At 32.2% G+C, this 19,493-nt stretch overlaps 1 protein-coding gene across 2 annotated transcripts in view; it reads left to right on the top strand.

Annotated features, from left to right (window-relative positions):
• Positions 1-19,493, top strand: part of Synj (synaptojanin) — a 506,691-nt gene that overhangs the window by 116,636 nt on the left and 370,562 nt on the right. For both annotated transcript variants that reach the window (XM_023391789.2, XM_023391788.2), the window contains exon 2: positions 4,294-4,654. In XM_023391789.2, the coding sequence (XP_023247557.2) occupies positions 4,294-4,654 (361 nt within the window). The remainder of the gene's footprint in view (positions 1-4,293; positions 4,655-19,493) is intronic.

The raw sequence follows: 19,493 nt of genomic DNA, 5'->3' as shown, positions 1-19,493 counted from the left end.
AGAAGAGCACAATATTTCGTAAGGATTCCTTTAGGGACTTTCAGCCTCTGATTTAAAGTTGCCTTGAGAATTATGTACTTTTAGGAACCCTGCTAAAAAGGCACGAAAAATCCGCCTGGATTGATTTGGATACGTACCTGAAAATAGATTGAAATCTGTTTAGAGTAACGTAAGCATCAAGATAGAAAGCGCTCAAGCACGTCTCGACTGTTGTGAACTAAGATTAATGTTGACTTGTTAAAAGTATAAAATTTGTTTAGATCGATGTGTGAATAAAGTTTGAATGCATTTCAGGCCTACTTATGTATTTGTAAAAATTCAACTGGAAATATCTGAAAAGCTGCCTAGGTAAATGTGGAAATCACCTGGTATTGACATGAAAATCCATCTAAATAGGGCTGAAAATCTACCCAGAAGACCGTGCAAATTACCCTAAAAAGTTTTCACAATCCATTTGGACTTACTGTTAATTAGTGTACTTACACCTGAAAATTAATAGTCTAGCTGGAATTCCGGCTGAGAATTTTACACGTACGGGTCATCAATTCCTTTCCGGACTTCACGTATAAAGACGTCAATGACGTAGCGTTACTTACAAGACCATAAACCTGATTTTAAGATTGGTGTCACAATTGTAGTCATGGTAGAAAAAAATTAACAATTAACTAAGCTTTTATTATAAGTGTTACGTAGTATCAGTGCTATCAAAGTTTCATTGATTAGTAATATGTTGAAAAGAAACGTTTTATGTCGAAAAATATTAAGATTCGTTTGAAATGTATTATACAATACAGACAATCATTCAAAACTAGTATATGTCATTTAAATAAGTTTATTTACAATAAAAAACGTTGTCTGATGAACAATACTTGATAGTTTAATTCTAACTATTATCCAAATAAAATTCGTATGCATCGTGAAAGTAATTATATAAAAAAGTTGATAATCTATCATATTTCTACAAAATTTCAGATAGTCCTAATTATTTATAAAGAATTAAGAATAGTTTTAAACAGTAACAAGTAATTTCAAAAATTTTTAAATAAAAATCGCCAAATTTCAACAGTGATTGTTTAGCATTGTTAATTTCTATTTTTAATGTTCAAAAACTTTTTAACACTTTTTGGTTCAAGTAAAGAGTATTGACCATTATTGGAAATTGTCAAACATTTTTTTTAATTTGAATATTATCATACTCTGTCTACAATAACTAGCCTAGAGGAGCAACAATGGTCTTTAATCCTGTATCGATACTCATAAGTGCGAATGCAAATGCTTTTCATATTTTTATTTTTTCCTTTGTATTAATTTCTGATTCACCATGCTTCAGGCTGTGTAAATTTTTAACCAACTTTTAATTTTTTATCTGTTTACAGCTACTAAAATAAATTAAACAATCTTACAAAAATCCTAGTGTTAAAGTAATTTGTTTTAACCACTTATTTAAGGTTCGTTCAGATAGTTGACACTTAATTAAAGAGTTTTCAACCATATTACGCGCTTTTGGCGATGAAAAATGTAATGCTCTTGCAAATATTTACAAAAGTAGAAGAAAAGCAACAAAAAACCATACAACAAAGATATCCTAGTCATTAAAACAACAGTCTATTAATAAATAAAAGTAAGTTTATTGGATCATTAGAATATTGTTTTTACTAATTGCAGTATTCAAAAAAAAAAACTAAAAAAGCTTCAATTTTAAAAAATATCAAAATTCACCTAAAAATTTCTATATTTTATTGTAACAACTTATTTTTATAAAGCTGATTGCACCTATTTCATTTTTGGTTTAAAGTTCTTTAACCATTTTGTTACCCAATATCCATACGTTTAAACATTTGAATACAGAATAACTTTTTTTTCAACAGTTTTTCTTTAAACTGCTATCATATTGTAATTCTATGACTGAGTACGATGAAAACTTATTCCCTGCCTTATGAAATACGAAACTACTTGTAGATTGAAATAAACTTCCGATACTTGTGCAAATTTGTTTTTTTTTTAATTATTGTGATCTTCGTGGTAGTGTGTCTGTTTTTCATACAACTATTATGATATACCAAGTATCTTGTTATATATTTATACTATGAACTTCCTCTCTATAAGTACAATCCCAGTAAGTTGTTGTTAGTCAAAATTTACAACATTTTTTTTTCATACCAAGGGAACTATCTACTAACTCCTGTAATATCTAGAAGGATTATTTTTCTATTATTTCTTTGCTGATTTTTGGTATAAAATAAATAAAGATCTTTTTTTTTGTTTTTATTATAGCCAAAACATTTTATGAATTTCAAATAAGAAATTTTAATGTTACTTTTGGTAAAAATGAAATTCTTATCAAACAAAAATTAGATTTTTAAATAGATAAATTTCTAAACTTAACGCAGTCAAGAGGCTTAAGTAGACTATATGTGTAAAAAGAGGGCGCCAGATGAGCCGAGCTACTCGTTTGAAGTCATAGATCAGGATATGGGAAAAGTAACAAGAAACACTTAATTTTTTAATATTGCAATAATCTACACTTTAATTAATGTAATCATTAATACATAGGTTCAGCAATGCGTCTGAACATCAGCATAGCAATGACTTACGCAAGTACGTGTCTTTCTATATTACAAAATTCAGCACAGACATTCAGCCTTTAGATTGAAATGTTACTATAAGTATAATAATACCGATTTGCTAGAAAACGCTTTGAACATTACGTTGCAAGTAAAATTAGATAAAATAAAACACTTATACAATTAAAATTAGTTTAATCCTGAATACTTGATAAAATAAGAATACAAAAATTTTAGTTTGATTTATAAACTTGAACCAAGTAAATTTTTATCACCTGTAAAGGAGAAGGTTTATATACATAAGCATACTATAAAATTATGCTAATCTTTATCGGTACTAGATTTATTCAGCTTTATACTGAGTATTACATGAAGGAAACTGTTTTTTCGATTACTATATCAGTAACTTATGTTTCTGGAGATTTTTTACGTTATCATGTAATTGCCAGTTATTTTATTTAGTATAATTAAAAAACTTGAGAAACCCAAGTCTGTTTAAATTTCGAGCGTGAACATTAAAATAAACTTTTGATCCTAACTTTAATTTTCACACTCAAACTACGAATAATTTTGTCTAGAGGCCGAGATAATTTTAAAATTTTCCACACTTTAACTCTTTTCTACTGATATGTAATAAGGCTTTAAGGTAAATTATTAAGTATTAAGCTATAAGCACAGCCACGAAGCGTTAATAAGGATCTGATACCTATCACAAAGAGGTAATTTCGGATTAGGTCGTTCTCGAGGCCCTTAGGTATCTAGAGCACAGCTCAAGTAATCGACTTGAGTGCTTCACCAGAGGAATACCGTCGCTATCCTTCGTCCCTCGAATACTTGAAGGTTCGTCGTCCTTACGATAAAAGCTATCGACCACTGACAGTCTAAGTATGTGTTGGTTAGTTATACAATATAGGTGTATTTATATTTACATTTACTGTAATGGCCTTCGTGCCCTTTCTCTTGTCCTTTTGGCGTGTACGAGTTGTGGTTTTCGTACCGGTGCACGCAAGAGAGTCCAGATCTAGGTAGGCAATAGATTTCTGTGACCCCGGCTCGCTGGAGAACAATATTTTTCCTTCCTCGTCAGTGCCTTTTATAGGTGCTTGGTAGATAATTTTTCGCCGTAATCTACGTTATCTCTCTGCGCACTATCGATCCTACGTATTTGCTAATAATCCTTGTGCATGGATTATCTAGCGTCCTGGGCGTGATTGACAATACATGTTTTTTGATTAGTGCGAATTCTTTAATGTAAATGTGACGAATTTTTTCTGATTTTTATTAACTATTTCTAAGTACAAAAATGAGTAACATAGGAACAGAATTTAATATGAATAAAAAGCGTAGTCTAGAAGTCTTTCTATGATAAAGAATTGCAATTAATGCCTCAATTATCTTTTATTTATGTCAGTTGTAATATTCCCACTAAGTGCAATCTGAGATAAGTCAAAATTTCAAATCACAGGTAAATCAATAAAGTTTATACATTGCTCTTCATTTTTAAAACTCATAGTGTCATTTATAAATATAATTCATAAAAAAGATCATGTAAATACCAGTTTATCTGCAAATGCATGTATTAACAAAAAATGGCTTGCTGCCTACGATATTTTTAAACTGTTCAATTTATTTAAAGAAGTTAGATTGAATTTAAGTCTTGTTCAGCAGATCATTAGTTGAATTAATTAATGGTTGTGTAGTCTCCAAGTTAAAAGTACTTATTTTTCAGCTGCAAGTGAAACTGAATCTCTCAAACCAGAGTACCAAAAACTATTAGACTCATACGGATGTCTAGGAGTGCTACCATTTCACCATGAAGATAATAATTTTTTGTACCTCATCGTTGTTACAGGATGCCACTCGATTGGTAAAATTTATGATTCTGAAATATTCAGGATTACTCAAGTCAATGTCATTCCTTTGTCTTTCACTGAGTTTAATTGTGAAGATCGCATCTCAGAGGTTCGAAAAGTTTTGAACTCTGGCACCTTTTATTTTTCATGGTCGTCTTCACCTAATTACTCTTTGGATGTAACGCTTAGCGTTCAAACAAGATTCAATTCAAATGCTACAGATAATAGATATTTTTGGTAAGTAAAAGTTTTATAATCAAAATTAAAACTGTCTATACAAAATAGTATTAAATGTTAAATTTATAAACTTGTTCGTCATTTTGTATTATTAAGTACATAAAAAAAAATTTTTTCAATTTTTTTTATATTGCATGATTAACGATTAATTCCCACTCAAAAAAATTATGAATGCAAATACTCATACATGTGTAATAATCAGTGAATTAAAGTATAATAATCAATTAATTAAGACCTTACATACGTTAAGTACTTAATAATGTTTGGTACAACAGAGTACCATTTAATATTAAACAAACAAATAATAAGAAAAACACTATGCTTGTAACGTTTTATTGTAATTACACTTAGCTTACACTGTGACAAGTAAAATTTTATGCCATCAGTGGTAGTGGTCGTGATAACTATTATACATAAAAATTAGACGACTTTCTGTTATTCTTTCTACAAAAGGAATTTTCGATCCATTGTCGCTCGTTTGGCATACGATGGCTCCTTTAAAAGGAAATGAGAGAACGGAGAAAAATTAATGCCACATAAAAGAAAATGTAAACTATGCACTATACGTTTAACGCCTTTAGTCACTATTGATTTATTTTATGACATTACACTTGAACTAGATTATCGACACAGTATCCGAATAACTTTCCTTTCTGCAATAGTTTTCTCTCTCTTTCCCTCTTATGCACATTTACCTGACGTTTTATTTTTTCTTGAAATCTTTTACTCTCTCTCCTCTCTCTCTATCTCTCTCGGTAAGCTACCTTGGCACTGCAAGTGGTTCCTCGAAACACTAGTGTCAGTGACAAACCATGAAAACTAGTGACGATGGCGACTTTTCTCTCGCGTAACGGTCTTCTGGTTATCCCCAGGAGTGGCAGCTTCTCGTCTGTCGTGCACCTACTGGCTTTCGCTCAGGTGCACGTCTCTCATGCATACACATATATTTGCTTACACACATACTTACCCATGTATATTGTAACGATGCAAAAATTGCCTCCACTCCCCGTAACGATCTCGCTGATGCAATTTATATGTGTAGGGTAAACATTTCAAGCTTCGATTTCGTTTGTTTTTTGAGAGCTGTATATACGCTGAGAGGAGGAAGACACAACTCTAACAGACTACTAGCTCAACCGCAGAGAGAAAGCAGCGCTGATGGAAGATGAAAAAAAAATTCATACGAGGCGACCTGCATAAACAGTAGCTGCTGTGTCGAAAGTGACGGTGAAGAGAAATACGTTAAAACTGAAGCGGTGGTGGTTAGGGCTAAAACGAGAGCTTGCTTTGGAAGTTAGTCTTGAGCTGAGCGCCTGGGTGCAAGCAGCGAGAGTTCCACTGATTTTTGCGACTTGGTTTAGGGTGTGTGTTAGAGAAGAGATCGAAAGAGAAGAATAGTTTATAGAATTTTCGAGAATGTGCTTAGAGTGTTAAGAAAGGCAGGGAGAGAGAAAGAGGAAGAAGTGTGAGCGCAAGTCCCACAGCTCCTGTGTTCTTCCAAGATGAGATCTCCAGATCGAGAATGATGGAAGTGGCTAGGGCAAGCAGAAGAGGGTAAGAGAGTGAGCGAGAAACAGCAAAACTGTACAATCAACCAGCTTGAGAACCCTGAACGTGATTACGCTGGTAACTCACTGACATTTGACCAGGTGGTGAGGCTAGCTAGAGACAGAGGAAGGCAGTGTGTTGAGACGAGACGAGGAGATTGCAACGTTCATTCTCAAGAGTGCTGCCATTAGCGTTTGCATGTATCGTGTGTGTATGTATCAATGAGAGCTGAGAGAAGAGATAGATGGGTGGACAAAGGAGAGAGAGACAGTGAGAGAATAGGATGACGGGAACAAGATCAAGGATGAGAGAGAAGGAGATAGATAGAGAAAGAGAGAGTGGCGTAGATAAAGAGAAAGAAAAAGAGAGTGGCGCAGACAAAAAAAGAGGAGATGGTATCATCAGCGTAGAGTAGTGTTAGATTGTGGACAGAGTGTGAATGTGCGTATGTTTAAGTAGAACGAGGATAGGCTACTAAGCAAAAACCTCTCCAGATACAGGACATGGAGGACATGCGCTTGTGGCAAGCGTGGTGCAAGTTGAGTGCCTACAGTACCGTGTGAGTGACGTATCATGTAACTAGCGCCCCCGGCTTCGCCCGAGACTCACTAAGTAAAACACCGTAGTGTGTTGACATGTAATGTGAAACGTTTTTAGTGAAATATTTAACATTTATTTCTGAAACTTCTCAGAACAAAAATTTTCTTATTAAAAACATGTTTGTTTGGAATCCATGCAGTTTATTTGGTCAAATACTAAGGTGTAAGAAAATGAAAAGAAAATAATTATGCTAAAAAGTACCGTGCGTTCCTTATGCGATAAAATAAACGTTGATCCTAAAGGGCCATTGATTTGTAGCTTCTCCCGTATAATCTATGAACAGGAATATTTTGTAAAGCTGTATGGATTTAAACTCAGAAATAATATATCATTTAAAAAAATTTGGTTGTCTTATCTCACAACTTAATTACCGCAGCAACAAAGTCCTCAAGCTTAATTTCTACATTTTTTTATCGCCAAAAAAATACAAATACATATTTTACCTATTTAAAAATCTGGAAGACTCAAGAGATAACTATGAAAGTTATACTGAAAGGCTGATCTCTCACTTAATAAATTCTTTATTTAATGCTGCTTTAATCTTTATGAATGTTCAGCGTTATTTTCTTGATGCCTAAAATTGTATTCATTAGATGCATTTAGAGTTTTCCTTCCAATTTGACTTCTTGCTATTTATAGGATATTTTTCTCAACTTTATTAGGTTATATATTTGTTAGCAATCTAGTTCGACGTCTGATGACCCTGAAAAGGGCCAGTGAGCATCTTAAGTAAACTCTTTTTTGACTAAAGTTTTCAGCAAACGTAATTGCCTTTATACCTCAGGGTGATCTTCTCTGGCCCGTTATTGTAGCACCAAACTAATAGGGAGGAAAATTACAACGTTTGAAGCTTTGGAGCTAGTTGTAGAGCTCTCTTCCAACGTCTCTTGGTATATCGTAAAAGATGTTGGTATCTGAAGCACCTTTTTTTTGCAGACTCAGTTGTTTCAATGATCTAAAGCGGAGGGATTGGTTCGTGATGCTTGCCCATTGGAGGCTGTCCCGTTGGCTCAAGCTTATTTTTTCTTCATAGCTCTTAGTTTCTTCCAGTGCAGACCTTGGAAAACCAATCGACGCCTTCTAGTGGATCCTTATGAACTAAAGCGCAGATCTAGCTCATTTTAACAAATTTTTGAGCTTATTTATGACTATTGTTATTTACTTTTTTAAGAAAAAAAATATGCGAAAATTATCTTGGGATTATCAAGTTTAGTTGATAGTTCTCTCCGTAGAATAGAAGAGTTCCTGCATGAATCCTTTTTTTCAGGAGTAGAAACCCAAGGCGTACTAAGGAAAAAGGTGATCTACAAGAAAGATAATTTTTAACGCTGCGTTAGCGCCCCTTATTACTTTCAGGGGCAGAAGCAGGGTTACAATATACATTTTCGTGTACAGTCCTACACCCATATCTTTCCACAAGTACCTTTTTACCTACAAATGTTTTCATTGCTTTCATTTTTACTTTATAAATACTGACGAACACAATCTTGTATACTCTTGGCTATGCTTCTGACGTTCAGTGTTTATACCTCCAAGCTCTGGGGTCCTCCTTTTCTCTAGTAAAGGAATGAAAAAAAACTTGATGCTTTATATGTGATACACTACAAAAGTGCAAGTTTCAAAAACAGTTAAAAGGTATATATGTTAAAAAATAGAGTAGAAGCTTGTAAAAAATAAAATAAGAGGTACTAAGTTATTTATGTATTTAGCTTGTTAAACAAAAGAATCTCAACACAAAATAAAATAACTTAATCAAAAAGATGTTCATTGATATGTATTTTAGAAAGGGTATAGCACCTTTACAATGGACATAAATGGCCAGTAGTGTAAATGAATATACATACGCACATACAGCTTTACACAAATGCACAGTTATGGTGCATAAGCTACACTCTATAGATTATAAAAGACTGTGTAGCTGAAATAGAACTTCAGTACAGCGTATAAACAACGTGTTTGTATTCTCGGTATTGTGTTAATTAACTCTAGAGGTACTGAAGAAAATTTTTTCTTAAGTAATTTCTACTCATGTAAAATAATTTTTTAATTGAACAATAGTTTTTTCGTAATCCATAGTTCTTTATACAAAAATTCATAGCTTATTCTTTAGAAGTCAACGTTATGCTTTAAATCGTCTACCATCTCTCTATGTGCACAGTAATTATTTTTCAATTCATAAAACTCATAAAATTGTTATATTTGGCTCCACGTTTATCCTTACAAGGGATTTTGCCAACATTTAATAATTTTAACCTTATGGTTGGTAAAAAAACTGAGTATAATTTTTGCAGGTTTGTCATAAGTCTGTTAATATACTATAATTTTTCCTTAAATTTACAATCTTAATCTCACACTCAAAGAAAAATGGAAGTGTCAGACTTAAAACTTGTGGTACTCTCATCTTACGATAATTATTGAACTCTTTTACAACCACATTTGACTGTACCTCGTTCAATATTGGAAACGTAGTAATTCAATGATTCTAGTGGCGCTTTGCTTCCAATTTAGAAGTTAGGTGTGACCAGCTTCGAGCGACAAGTGCTTAAACAATATTGAACGCTATGAGCTCTACGGTGGGGGTGCAGAAGCTCGATGTTGGGCGCTCTCAGCTCCCATTATCGAGCTTAGAGAGCTCAACTACTTTCCATGTTGGACTTCAGTCAAGTAATGTAAAATTTAATTGTATAAAAAGAGTATTAGTTTTTAGAAATAGGTTATTAGGTATGTTATAGTTATATGTATAACATATAGTTATACATGTACACTCAATAACCCCTAAGTTGTCTTTTTTAATGGAATGCATGCAAAAGTTTTTTTCACTTAATTTTAAAAAATAACAATAGAACATAGTGCTTAAATGCTTTATTATCTATACGGCTACAAAATTCTTTTATTATACATTATTTCATTATAACTGAGTTATCAATTTGAATGTGTCATACATCATACTTAGTAGATACATATAAATCTTTATTTATCTGTGTCACCAGACATGGCCCTCTAGGATGTATATCTTCGGCAGAGGATACACTAGTTTTACTTTTATCAACAAAAACTGTAAATGCATTAAATTTACTTTTAATTTATATACTATGTAAGTTACAAACAATACAAAAAATTTTACCCTTAACTACATAAATTTTTATAATTTTTTGAAAAACTGAACCCTTATCGATTACATCTGTGATAATTACACTGCCAAGAGTGTAAGTTTTATTTATTATTCTTATAGATGTCAATAATTTTTCATTGCTTATTGCAAATGCATGAAACTTTTTAACATCAAGTGACAGGGTTCTTTCCAGATTGTTTGAATTTGATTCACTTTTTGAAACATCTATACCTTTTGCAAAGCATTGCTGAAGTTGTATTTTTGTTGCTACAGATAAGGGGAGATTTTTATGTGATACCGTGGATGAAGCAAAGTCTTTCAGCTTTTTTTTTTGTCTTTTTAAAGGCATTCCCCGTAGATGTACGACTGAGCCGTTTTTCTGTAATATTTCTGGTAGGTAAACTAATAATTTTCGGTTTGCGTGGTCCATAGTACTCGATGTTTTTTTTGTTTTGTCTGGCTATTATATATCTTAGTAGAGATATATCTGAATTAACGATAAGTGGTAAAGTTATAATACCAATAATTTCTCTGAGCAAAGAGTAGACATGAAGTAGATGGATGCCAATGTTTATTATTATTAGGTACAAGTTCACCTGTTGTAAGACCGAAGCAGCGAGCAAAGCACAACATTTCTGCGGCGGATTGCTTAATTTTAATTTTTGTTCGAATTTTATCTTTTTTATTTTTTTTTGTTTCCTTTATTAAGGGGCACAGTTTATTGGAATATTCTTTGATTCCTGTTGAGATAGAATTTTTTTTAACATCGTTATTATAATTAGTAATAGTTCATAATAACGATTCATCTTTTATGAACATATTTTGGCAAACACTTAAAGTCACTGTGCAAATTCTACAATAACGAGTAGCAAAAAAGCTCTTTACGAAGCCTGTCATAGAATTCATAGCTAAATTGTCACCTAAAAGTAGTACACATTTGAAATAAATTTTTATCGGATTTTTTAAAAATAAAACAGTATTACCATTTGTGCATAGCGAATTAATTTCATCGATTAATTTTTCAAATATAGCTATGTTTACTAATATTTTGCGGTGTTTCGAGTAAAAAATACAAGCTAGAATGATATTTCATAGTTTCGAAGTGTATTTAGCAGGTAAAAAAAGTAACAAAATGAATCCTCCACCAAGTTTCTGTTGCCCATAATGGGATCCCAAGGGAATCCCAGTTTCAAAGTCATCATAATAAAAACAAAGGAAAAGAAAGTTTTTTTTTTATTTAAGAAGTTGTAATTTTTTTTGCCACGATTTAGCTTGCACTTTATTTAAAATAACGTATTTTTGATTTTCTAAATGTCCTAAAAAATTTTAAACATCACAAAGAACTGTGGTTTCATTCAAAAAGCTTTCTATTGTTTGCTTCGTTGGCATGTAAACAGTGTAAATTGATTTTTTTGTTAAAGCTATTTCTGTGTAATTTTTTTTATATCAAAAATCTTCTTATCACCGATATTTGTACTTTCTAGATAAGCAAAACCACAATACTTTTCATATAAATTATATCTCTTGTGTTCAGTATCGAAATTTTTGAAAGCATTTTTATTTTCGTATAATAAATTATTAATATTGTAAATTTGATTTTTTTGTAAACATTGCAACTGTGATATTTGAGTTTTTAAGTTAGGTACGTAATAGACACTAATGAGGTTCTAAATTTTATCAATTATTTCTTGAACTATATTAAAAAAAACGGCAAGTTGCATTAAACCAAAGTTAAGTTGTGACGAGACTGGCTGCATTATGATGAATATATGTTCAGGATGTAAAAAAATAATTAAACAATTTGTTGCTTCATTAATAATGAAAAAGTTAATCTATAACTGTTTTATCAAATTATGCACAACTGCTTATACAATTTCATCAGAAATATTATGTATGTGAAAAGTAACGAATTTAATAATGTGCTAAATTATTTACATAGACCATTAAAACATATCGCTTATTATTTAAAATATACTTCTACAACATCGTTAATTAAATTAAATTTGTGATAAACACTTGTATTAATTGCAATATACGTATTGTATTTCTCTGTTAAATTTCCACAAATAATTATTGCAGGACTGACTTTTGACACCCCGAATTTTTCTAAAATTTGATCCTGTTTACTTCCAGAATTAATTAGGATGTCTTCAGTCATGTCGTCGTGATTCTAAAAGCATTCAATACAATTGAGTATTTTTAGTTTTTTTCTTGTTTATTAAATATTAGTGATGCTAAAATGATTGTGATTAGAAACGTTTCATATCTCAAGTACGTAACTATTATAAAAAAAAAATGTTTCAATCAGTATTAATCGTTATAATTCTGTATTTACTTACCAATATAAAAAAAAATTTTAAACAGTTATAAAAATAAAAGTTTGTCCTATCTTTGACGTTTTTTTTCAACAAAGATCGTTTTTATGCCTTTAGTACGAAAAATAGCCTTCACCCCATTCAACTAGAGAAATTATAAAGGTACTTGTATTGGTATTAAAAGAAATGAGCCGTCAGGTATGAATACTATTTCTCGTACCAAGAGCACAACGAACGTTCAAAAGTTACGAAAAACGCCTAACGTGAGAAAACTATTTTTTTTTTATACTACTATCATGTCAGAATGAGAGAAGAAATATTTCATTTCAAAAATAATAAAAATAAAAAATTTATTTACGAAATAAGTATCACCTTCACATGACGAAATACTACTTCAAAAATTTGATCTTTTGTTAATTTTGTCTTTGTATTAAAAGACATTGTAGGCAGTTTAATTAAGTCAATCAGCAGTGGAAAATAATGTAGATAAGGCACACCTACAATAAAACAAAAAATAAAAGTTTTCTTAAAAACCAAATGCCAAACAATACCAAATACTGATGACTAGCGTACGTTTCTCTGTTCAACGGAAAACACGTCTACAAAAAACAGCAGCCTTATTTTTATACTTTATTGCACTAAGGTTATACATGGCATTTTTCTGACATTACTAAAACGTATGAGGGATTGGAATATCTTTTGTATTAAACTTACATCCATACGAATCTAAGAACAAATACTCTTCTTTAACAGTTCCTTTAAAAATTTCCAGCTCAATATACTGTGCACTAACTTGTTTATTACTTGGCGAATACCAGTCTTCTTTCAGTTAATTGGGAAAAGTTTCACGAATTTTTTGTTGTAAATGGAAAAACTGTTGTCTAGTTAAACTAAAATAATAATAAAATTATCACACAACAAAATCTTAGTTTAACATTTCTATGTAAACTTACTCATGTGTTCCATTAAAAAACTCGTTCCCAATGATAATGTGAGTTAAGTTTGTACAGTAACCATCAAAATTTTTAGTTTTATAGTTGCTTTTTGCATCCAACTCATAAGCTGCTGTGATTTTTTTTCCTTCACTACTTTGATTCAACAAACGAAGAAGAGACTTGTTTTTAACTACAGGTTGTTGATTCAAATTACCTAATTTTTACATGAAAGTAGGAAAAAAATTAAAGGTTTATGGAAATTATATAAAGTACAAATATTATTGAAAACCACTGTGTGTGAATGAAAAGTAAAATACTCAATCACCTTCAAAATTTTTTTCATTCTGTTCTGGTAAACCAAGTAGTCTTAAGCGTTTGCCATTACCATTATTATAAACATGTGGATTACTGAATTCACTCACACTATGCATAATTGACTCAAACGAATTTTCTTGTGTGTCATTAGGCACATAAGCTATAGTAGGCGTTGGCCAAAATTGTGGGCTTTGAGGAATAATATATGCATTTAAATTGAATGTTGATGTCAGATTCAAAGCGTTTGTGTGGGAAGAACAGGGTGAAAAAGCGTCGTGAGTTAATGAGGAATAAGCTGTATTTTCATCAGCCATTTGCTGAGTATTAGAACGACTAAAGTTCATTTCTATTTTATGGAAAAAGCAAAAAAATGTAATATAGGTACATTTATATATATGCACTTGTATCGTTATTGAGTTTAATTAAAATACCAGAAGCCTGAGAGTAGTGAGAATTTTGTGTCACATTAGTGAAGTATGGCGTATTCATCATAATTGAAATCAGGAATATTCAATTCACTCGTACATCATCTATCCATATTTGATTAATTTATAATTAATTCAACACAGTCAGTACTTAAAGGAATACAAGTATTGTGAGATAGTTACTTACCAAAAAATGCTCATCCTTCTATCTCTTACTTTAATGTTTAAGTCACGAAAACAACACTGCGGTGCGAAATACTTACTTTTGAAAGAATACGTTGGGACTCTCGAATATAGACAACTGGCACACTGATAGGTAATGTTATTGTGGAGCATATAAAAAGTTTATTTATGTTTAAGCGAACCATCACCAAATAGTCAAAATTTAGTAAACTAACCCAAATGAACGTATATAGGTCAGAGGAGGAACCTTAACACTGTTAGTACAAAAACCGAGTGTTTATTTTTTTAATAACATTCCAGTGAAATTTTCCCCTGTGGTAAGTAGCAAAAAATAGTAAGAATGCAATGTATAACTTTTTAAATCAGAAAATAAGGAGGAACATTGTAAACAAAAAATTTAAAAAGGTGTCAAAAAGCAGTTTTCGTAAAATGAGAGCTAACACAAAAAAAAAATAAAAAAACAGTGACTTGTAGCGCTTCGAAAAAAAAAGAAAAATTTAAACTAGAAGTGATCAATTACTTTTTACGTGAATAAATGATACCTCTATAAATCGTGATTGTTTGATAACACTGGCACACAGAAAAAAAGTGGACTGTACTTTTGACCAAAGCCACTTATCTTTACGTATTTTGACGCGCTAAATCCAAATCCAAAGTCTGTTTGACCCGTACATCCTCAAAAATTTGAGTAAATTGCGAAAAACTGCAAAAATTGTCGAACATCGTAAAAAATCACATTTTCAGCTCATCAAACATTCAAAAAATTTTCGTACACATGTGACGAGGTTGATTGATATGTATTATGACGCATTATATCCGAATCTGAGGTTCGTTTGATCCGTACACCCTCTCAATTTCGAGTAAATGCCAAAAAACTGCAGAAAATAGCCGAAAATTGAAAGAAATCGTATTATTAGCTCTTTAAACATTCAAAAACATTTTTGTAAACATGTGTCGAGGTTTATTCTTATACATTTTAAGGTGCTGAACCCGAATTCTAAGTTCGCTTGACCCGTACACCCTCAAAATTTTAACAAATTTGCAAAAAACAACAGAAAAACCGCAGAAAATAGCAGAAAATCACAGTAAATGGTAAAAAATTAAATTAATATGCTCTAGCTGACTATAACAAAAAATTTCATGCAGATTTTCCCAATTATCATGTTTCATTTTTTACTGAGTTAAAGTTAGAGATTTGTTTAGCTCCAAAACTTTCAAAATTCCAAAGAAATCGTATAAATAGAAGAAAATTGCGTTTGCAAAATAAAGCAAAATAGGTCTACACATGTGGTGAATCATGTTTTCGTTTATATTGCTCTCACACTTTCTTCCTCTTGTAGCGAACTTGTTTCTCTTCGAACGACCTATGAAGCGGGTTTCTCTTTCTCTGATTCCTCTTTTGAGTTGTTTCTCTCTCCAATGTCCAACAGAAATCAGCCATCATGTTGATACACCATCTTCCTTGATATCGATTTTCCATTTCACTTATATTTTGATGGAATCTCTCTCCTTGCTCTTCGCTGTAATCTCCAAGGTTTTCTAGAAAATAAGCAAGGTGAGGATGTAAAAAATGTAATTTGAGACTCATCGAACAACCCAATTGATTGAAATTGTCTAACAACTCTTCAACTATATTCTGGTAATTCTAACTCTTCTCATTCCCTAAAAAGTTCTGAGATATGCTCTTAAAACTTTGCCATGCTGCTTTTTCTACATTATTCATCTTAGTAATAAAATTGTCATCATGAAATAGAGCACGAATTATGGGACCATAGAAAATACCATCCTTCAATTTTGCATCACTTATCGTGGGAAACTTCTTACCTAAATGTTAAAAACAATCACCATCTTTGTTCAGAGCTTTGACGAATTGCTTCATGAGACCCAGCTTGATATGAAGAGGTGGTAGTAAAAATTTGGAAGGTTCAATCAATGGTTTACGTACGATGTTCCACGATCCTGAATAAAATTCAGTTCTCTCTGGCCAGTCTTTTTGAATATAATGATTTTTCTTGTCTCTGCTTTCCCATAAATATAAGAAGCAGGGATTTTTTGTGAATCCGGATTGTTGACCTAGTATTAGAGTTAAAACTTTGAGATCACCACAAACTTTTCATTGATGTTTTGCGTAGTCTATTTTCTCCAATACTATCTGTAAATTCTCATAGGTCTCTTTTAGTTTCGTGGAATGAGCTATTGGAATAGGAGCGTACAAATTTCCGTTGTGAAGCAGAACTGCTTTGAGACATCGTTTCGATGGATCAATAAAAAGTCTCTACTCTTCGTCCTTGTAAATATTTTATTTTAATTCATTAACTAATCCTTTCACGTCAGAGCAGAATACCAGTAAGTTTTCCTCATCTTTGGCGAAGGATTTTCGAAACTCCTCATCTCTTTCACGATAAATGTTAGCACTAGTTCCTTTTAATAGCAATTTTTTTTTCTTCAGTGCTGCTGCCAAGTATTCAGCTCCATCTTTGGGTGAACCAAGATCTCGTATCAAATCATTTTATTCTTCTTGTGTGAATGTTTGAGGAGCACTCCTCTTAGAGAGTGGTGAGTAATCATCTTCCTCGTCATTCTACTCACGTTCTTCTTCGAAAAACTCATCAGCTTGCATTGCTTCCTCTTCGCAAAATTGCCAACATCCATGGTTTCTGGAGCTGTTGTTTTGTTTAAGGCTACTATTTTTTCAGATCTCACAACTAAAGAAACATTAGCGTACGAAACTTGAGTCTTCGTAGCTGTAGTAAAACCTGTGGTATTTGTCATACAGGAGTTGACAAATTGAAGTTGCTCTACAGAGAGTGCTACGATTTGAAAATTTTTAATCAGAATGAGAACTGTGTGCTACATACGGTCTGCGATTCGTGTTGTACGATGTTGACACGATTGGGTAAGACTAATAAAAAAAGGATTTTAAGATTCACGAAGCCAATGCTATAGTCTGCCCCATCATGCCGTGAAAACTGTTACTCCTGTATGACAAATACCACAGGTTTTACTACAGCTACGAAGACTCAAGTTTCAAGCTGGGTCTCATGAAGCAATTCGTCAAAGCTCTGAACAAAGATGGTGATTGTTTTTAACATTTAGGTAAGAAGTTTCCCACGATAAGTGATGCAAAATTGAAGGAGGGTATTTTCTATGGTCCCATAATTCGTGCTCTATTTCATGATGACAATTTTATTACTAAGATGAATAATGTAGAAAAAGCAGCATGGCAAAGTTTTAAGAGCATATCTCAGAACTTTTTAGGGAATGAGAAGAGTTAGAATTACCAGAATATAGTTGAAGAGTTGTTAGACAATTTCAATCAATTGGGTTGTTCGATGAGTCTCAAATTACATTTTTTACATCCTCACCTTGCTTATTTTCTAGAAAACCTTGGAGATTACAGCGAAGAGCAAGGAGAGAGATTCCATCAAAATATAAGTGAAATGGAAAATCGATATCAAGGAAGATGGTGTATCAACATGATGGCTGATTTCTGTTGGACATTGGAGAGAGAAACAACTCAAAAGAGGAATCAGAGAAAGAGAAACCCGCTTCATAGGTCGTTCGAAGAGAAACAAGTTCGCTACAAGAGGAAGAAAGTGTGAGAGCAATATAAACGAAAACATGATTCACCACATGTGTAGACCTATTTTGTTTTATTTCACATTTATGATATTCATACTCCACACTTTTTGGACGTACAAGAACATATTTCGAAAGGATTTGAAAAAAACTTTTTTTAGTTCTTTAACGCTCGCAAACGCAGTTTTCTTCTGTTTATACGATTTCTTTGAAATTTTGAAAGTTTTGGAGCTAAATAAATCTCTAACTTTAACTGTGTAAAAAATGAAACATGATAATTGGACAAAATCTGTATGAAATTTTTTTTTATAGTCAGCTAGAGCATATAAATTTAATTTTTTACGATTCACTGGGATTTTCTGCTACTTTCTGCGGTTTTTCTGTTGTTTTTTGCTAATTTTTTAAAATTTTGAGGGTGTACTGCTCAAACAATCCTTGGATTTGGATTTAGCACGTCAAAATACATAAAGTTAAGTGAGTCTGGTCAAAAGTACAGTCTACTTTTTTTTTTGTGTGCCGGTGTAATTATCTACTCAACTAGTGTAAGTCGTAGACATATCTTTCAAGGTGCAAATTTTAGGGCTTTAAGTCCTTTTTATTTTTCTTTATTGTGTCAAAAATTTTGAAACCTATTAAGATAATTGAGGAAACATAAAATATCTATTAAGAAAATATAAAATGCCATATATCTGCCTATCTATGATCGTACTGTGAAAATGTACACCTATGTATGTGTACAGAAGCTGTTAATCTACAAACATATTGGAAAATGAGTGGCAAAACCATCCAATAAAATTCCAGAAGAAGCATCCAAAACCTTTATTTTTCGGACGGGGCCATTTGCCGAGCAAGCAGCGTAGAAAGCCGATGTGGTGGGAAATGCAGAAATTCTGCTCCCTCGCAGCTCTCAGCTAGTAAAGTATACTACTGTATTCGCACCACATCTACCTTTTCAAAATGAATCGTAGTTCAGATGCTTATTGGCCAGGTGCAAGTGATGGGAGGGCATAAATGAGTTGACGCCAGCGTGCGTAGTGGTGAAAACAGGAAATCTGGGTTACCAAATTACTGTCATTTTTGCTTAATTAAGGAAAGAATAATAGTATTTTGTCAAATTCACAGATGTTATCATCACGTATGCATAAATAGTATTAATATTATGAAATTGCAGTAACACAAATGTAAAAAAATAAATTATATGGTGCCAAGAACAGTTGTAAAATGTTTGAATGTAACAACATATTAATGAAGCCTCATTTGTTTTCAATCCAGAGCACACTCTCAGAAGCAGACAGCAAAAAGTAATATAAGTACGTGAAATAAGACGTGATCATTATGATTTCTATTATTTAAACGTTTATTAAATAGGGGTGTTAGAAAGTGCTGTGTTGTTTAGTGTTACAGTAGCGCAAAGACAGATGGAGTAAAATTACATAAATTTCGATGATTATTCAACTGTAAACAAAGGTAATTTTCATGTGCATTGCAACTTAGACAATTTTCAAAATAATCTGAATAAAACGTACATGCAGGTTAACTTTGTAGGAAGCTACAGTGACCAACGTCTGCCTTACTACATCGGCACTCGTCAAATTGCCAACTCCATCACTTCGAAATTCCGTAACATCGCACACATGGCTACTTTCAACCAACTGTTTACCTTTTTTTAAGGCTTCAGAGTTAAAAAAATCGAGTGTGTGATATTTCTAAATTCTGTTTTTTATAACATCCATCATCAGATGAATAAATATACTAATTTTTTGCTAATTAATTAATTATTACTAAAAGTGTTCATCGGTGTATGCTGTTGACGTATAATGTGGGTAC

This window comes from Copidosoma floridanum, unplaced genomic scaffold (genome assembly GCF_036245765.1).
Source record: "Copidosoma floridanum isolate Cflo_tuat_1 unplaced genomic scaffold, Cflo_Japanese_pri ptg000016l, whole genome shotgun sequence".
Classification (NCBI taxonomy): Eukaryota; Metazoa; Arthropoda; class Insecta; order Hymenoptera; family Encyrtidae; genus Copidosoma; species Copidosoma floridanum.
The sequence above is the reverse complement of the archived record's forward strand: the minus strand, read 5'-3'. Positions and strand labels throughout refer to the sequence as shown.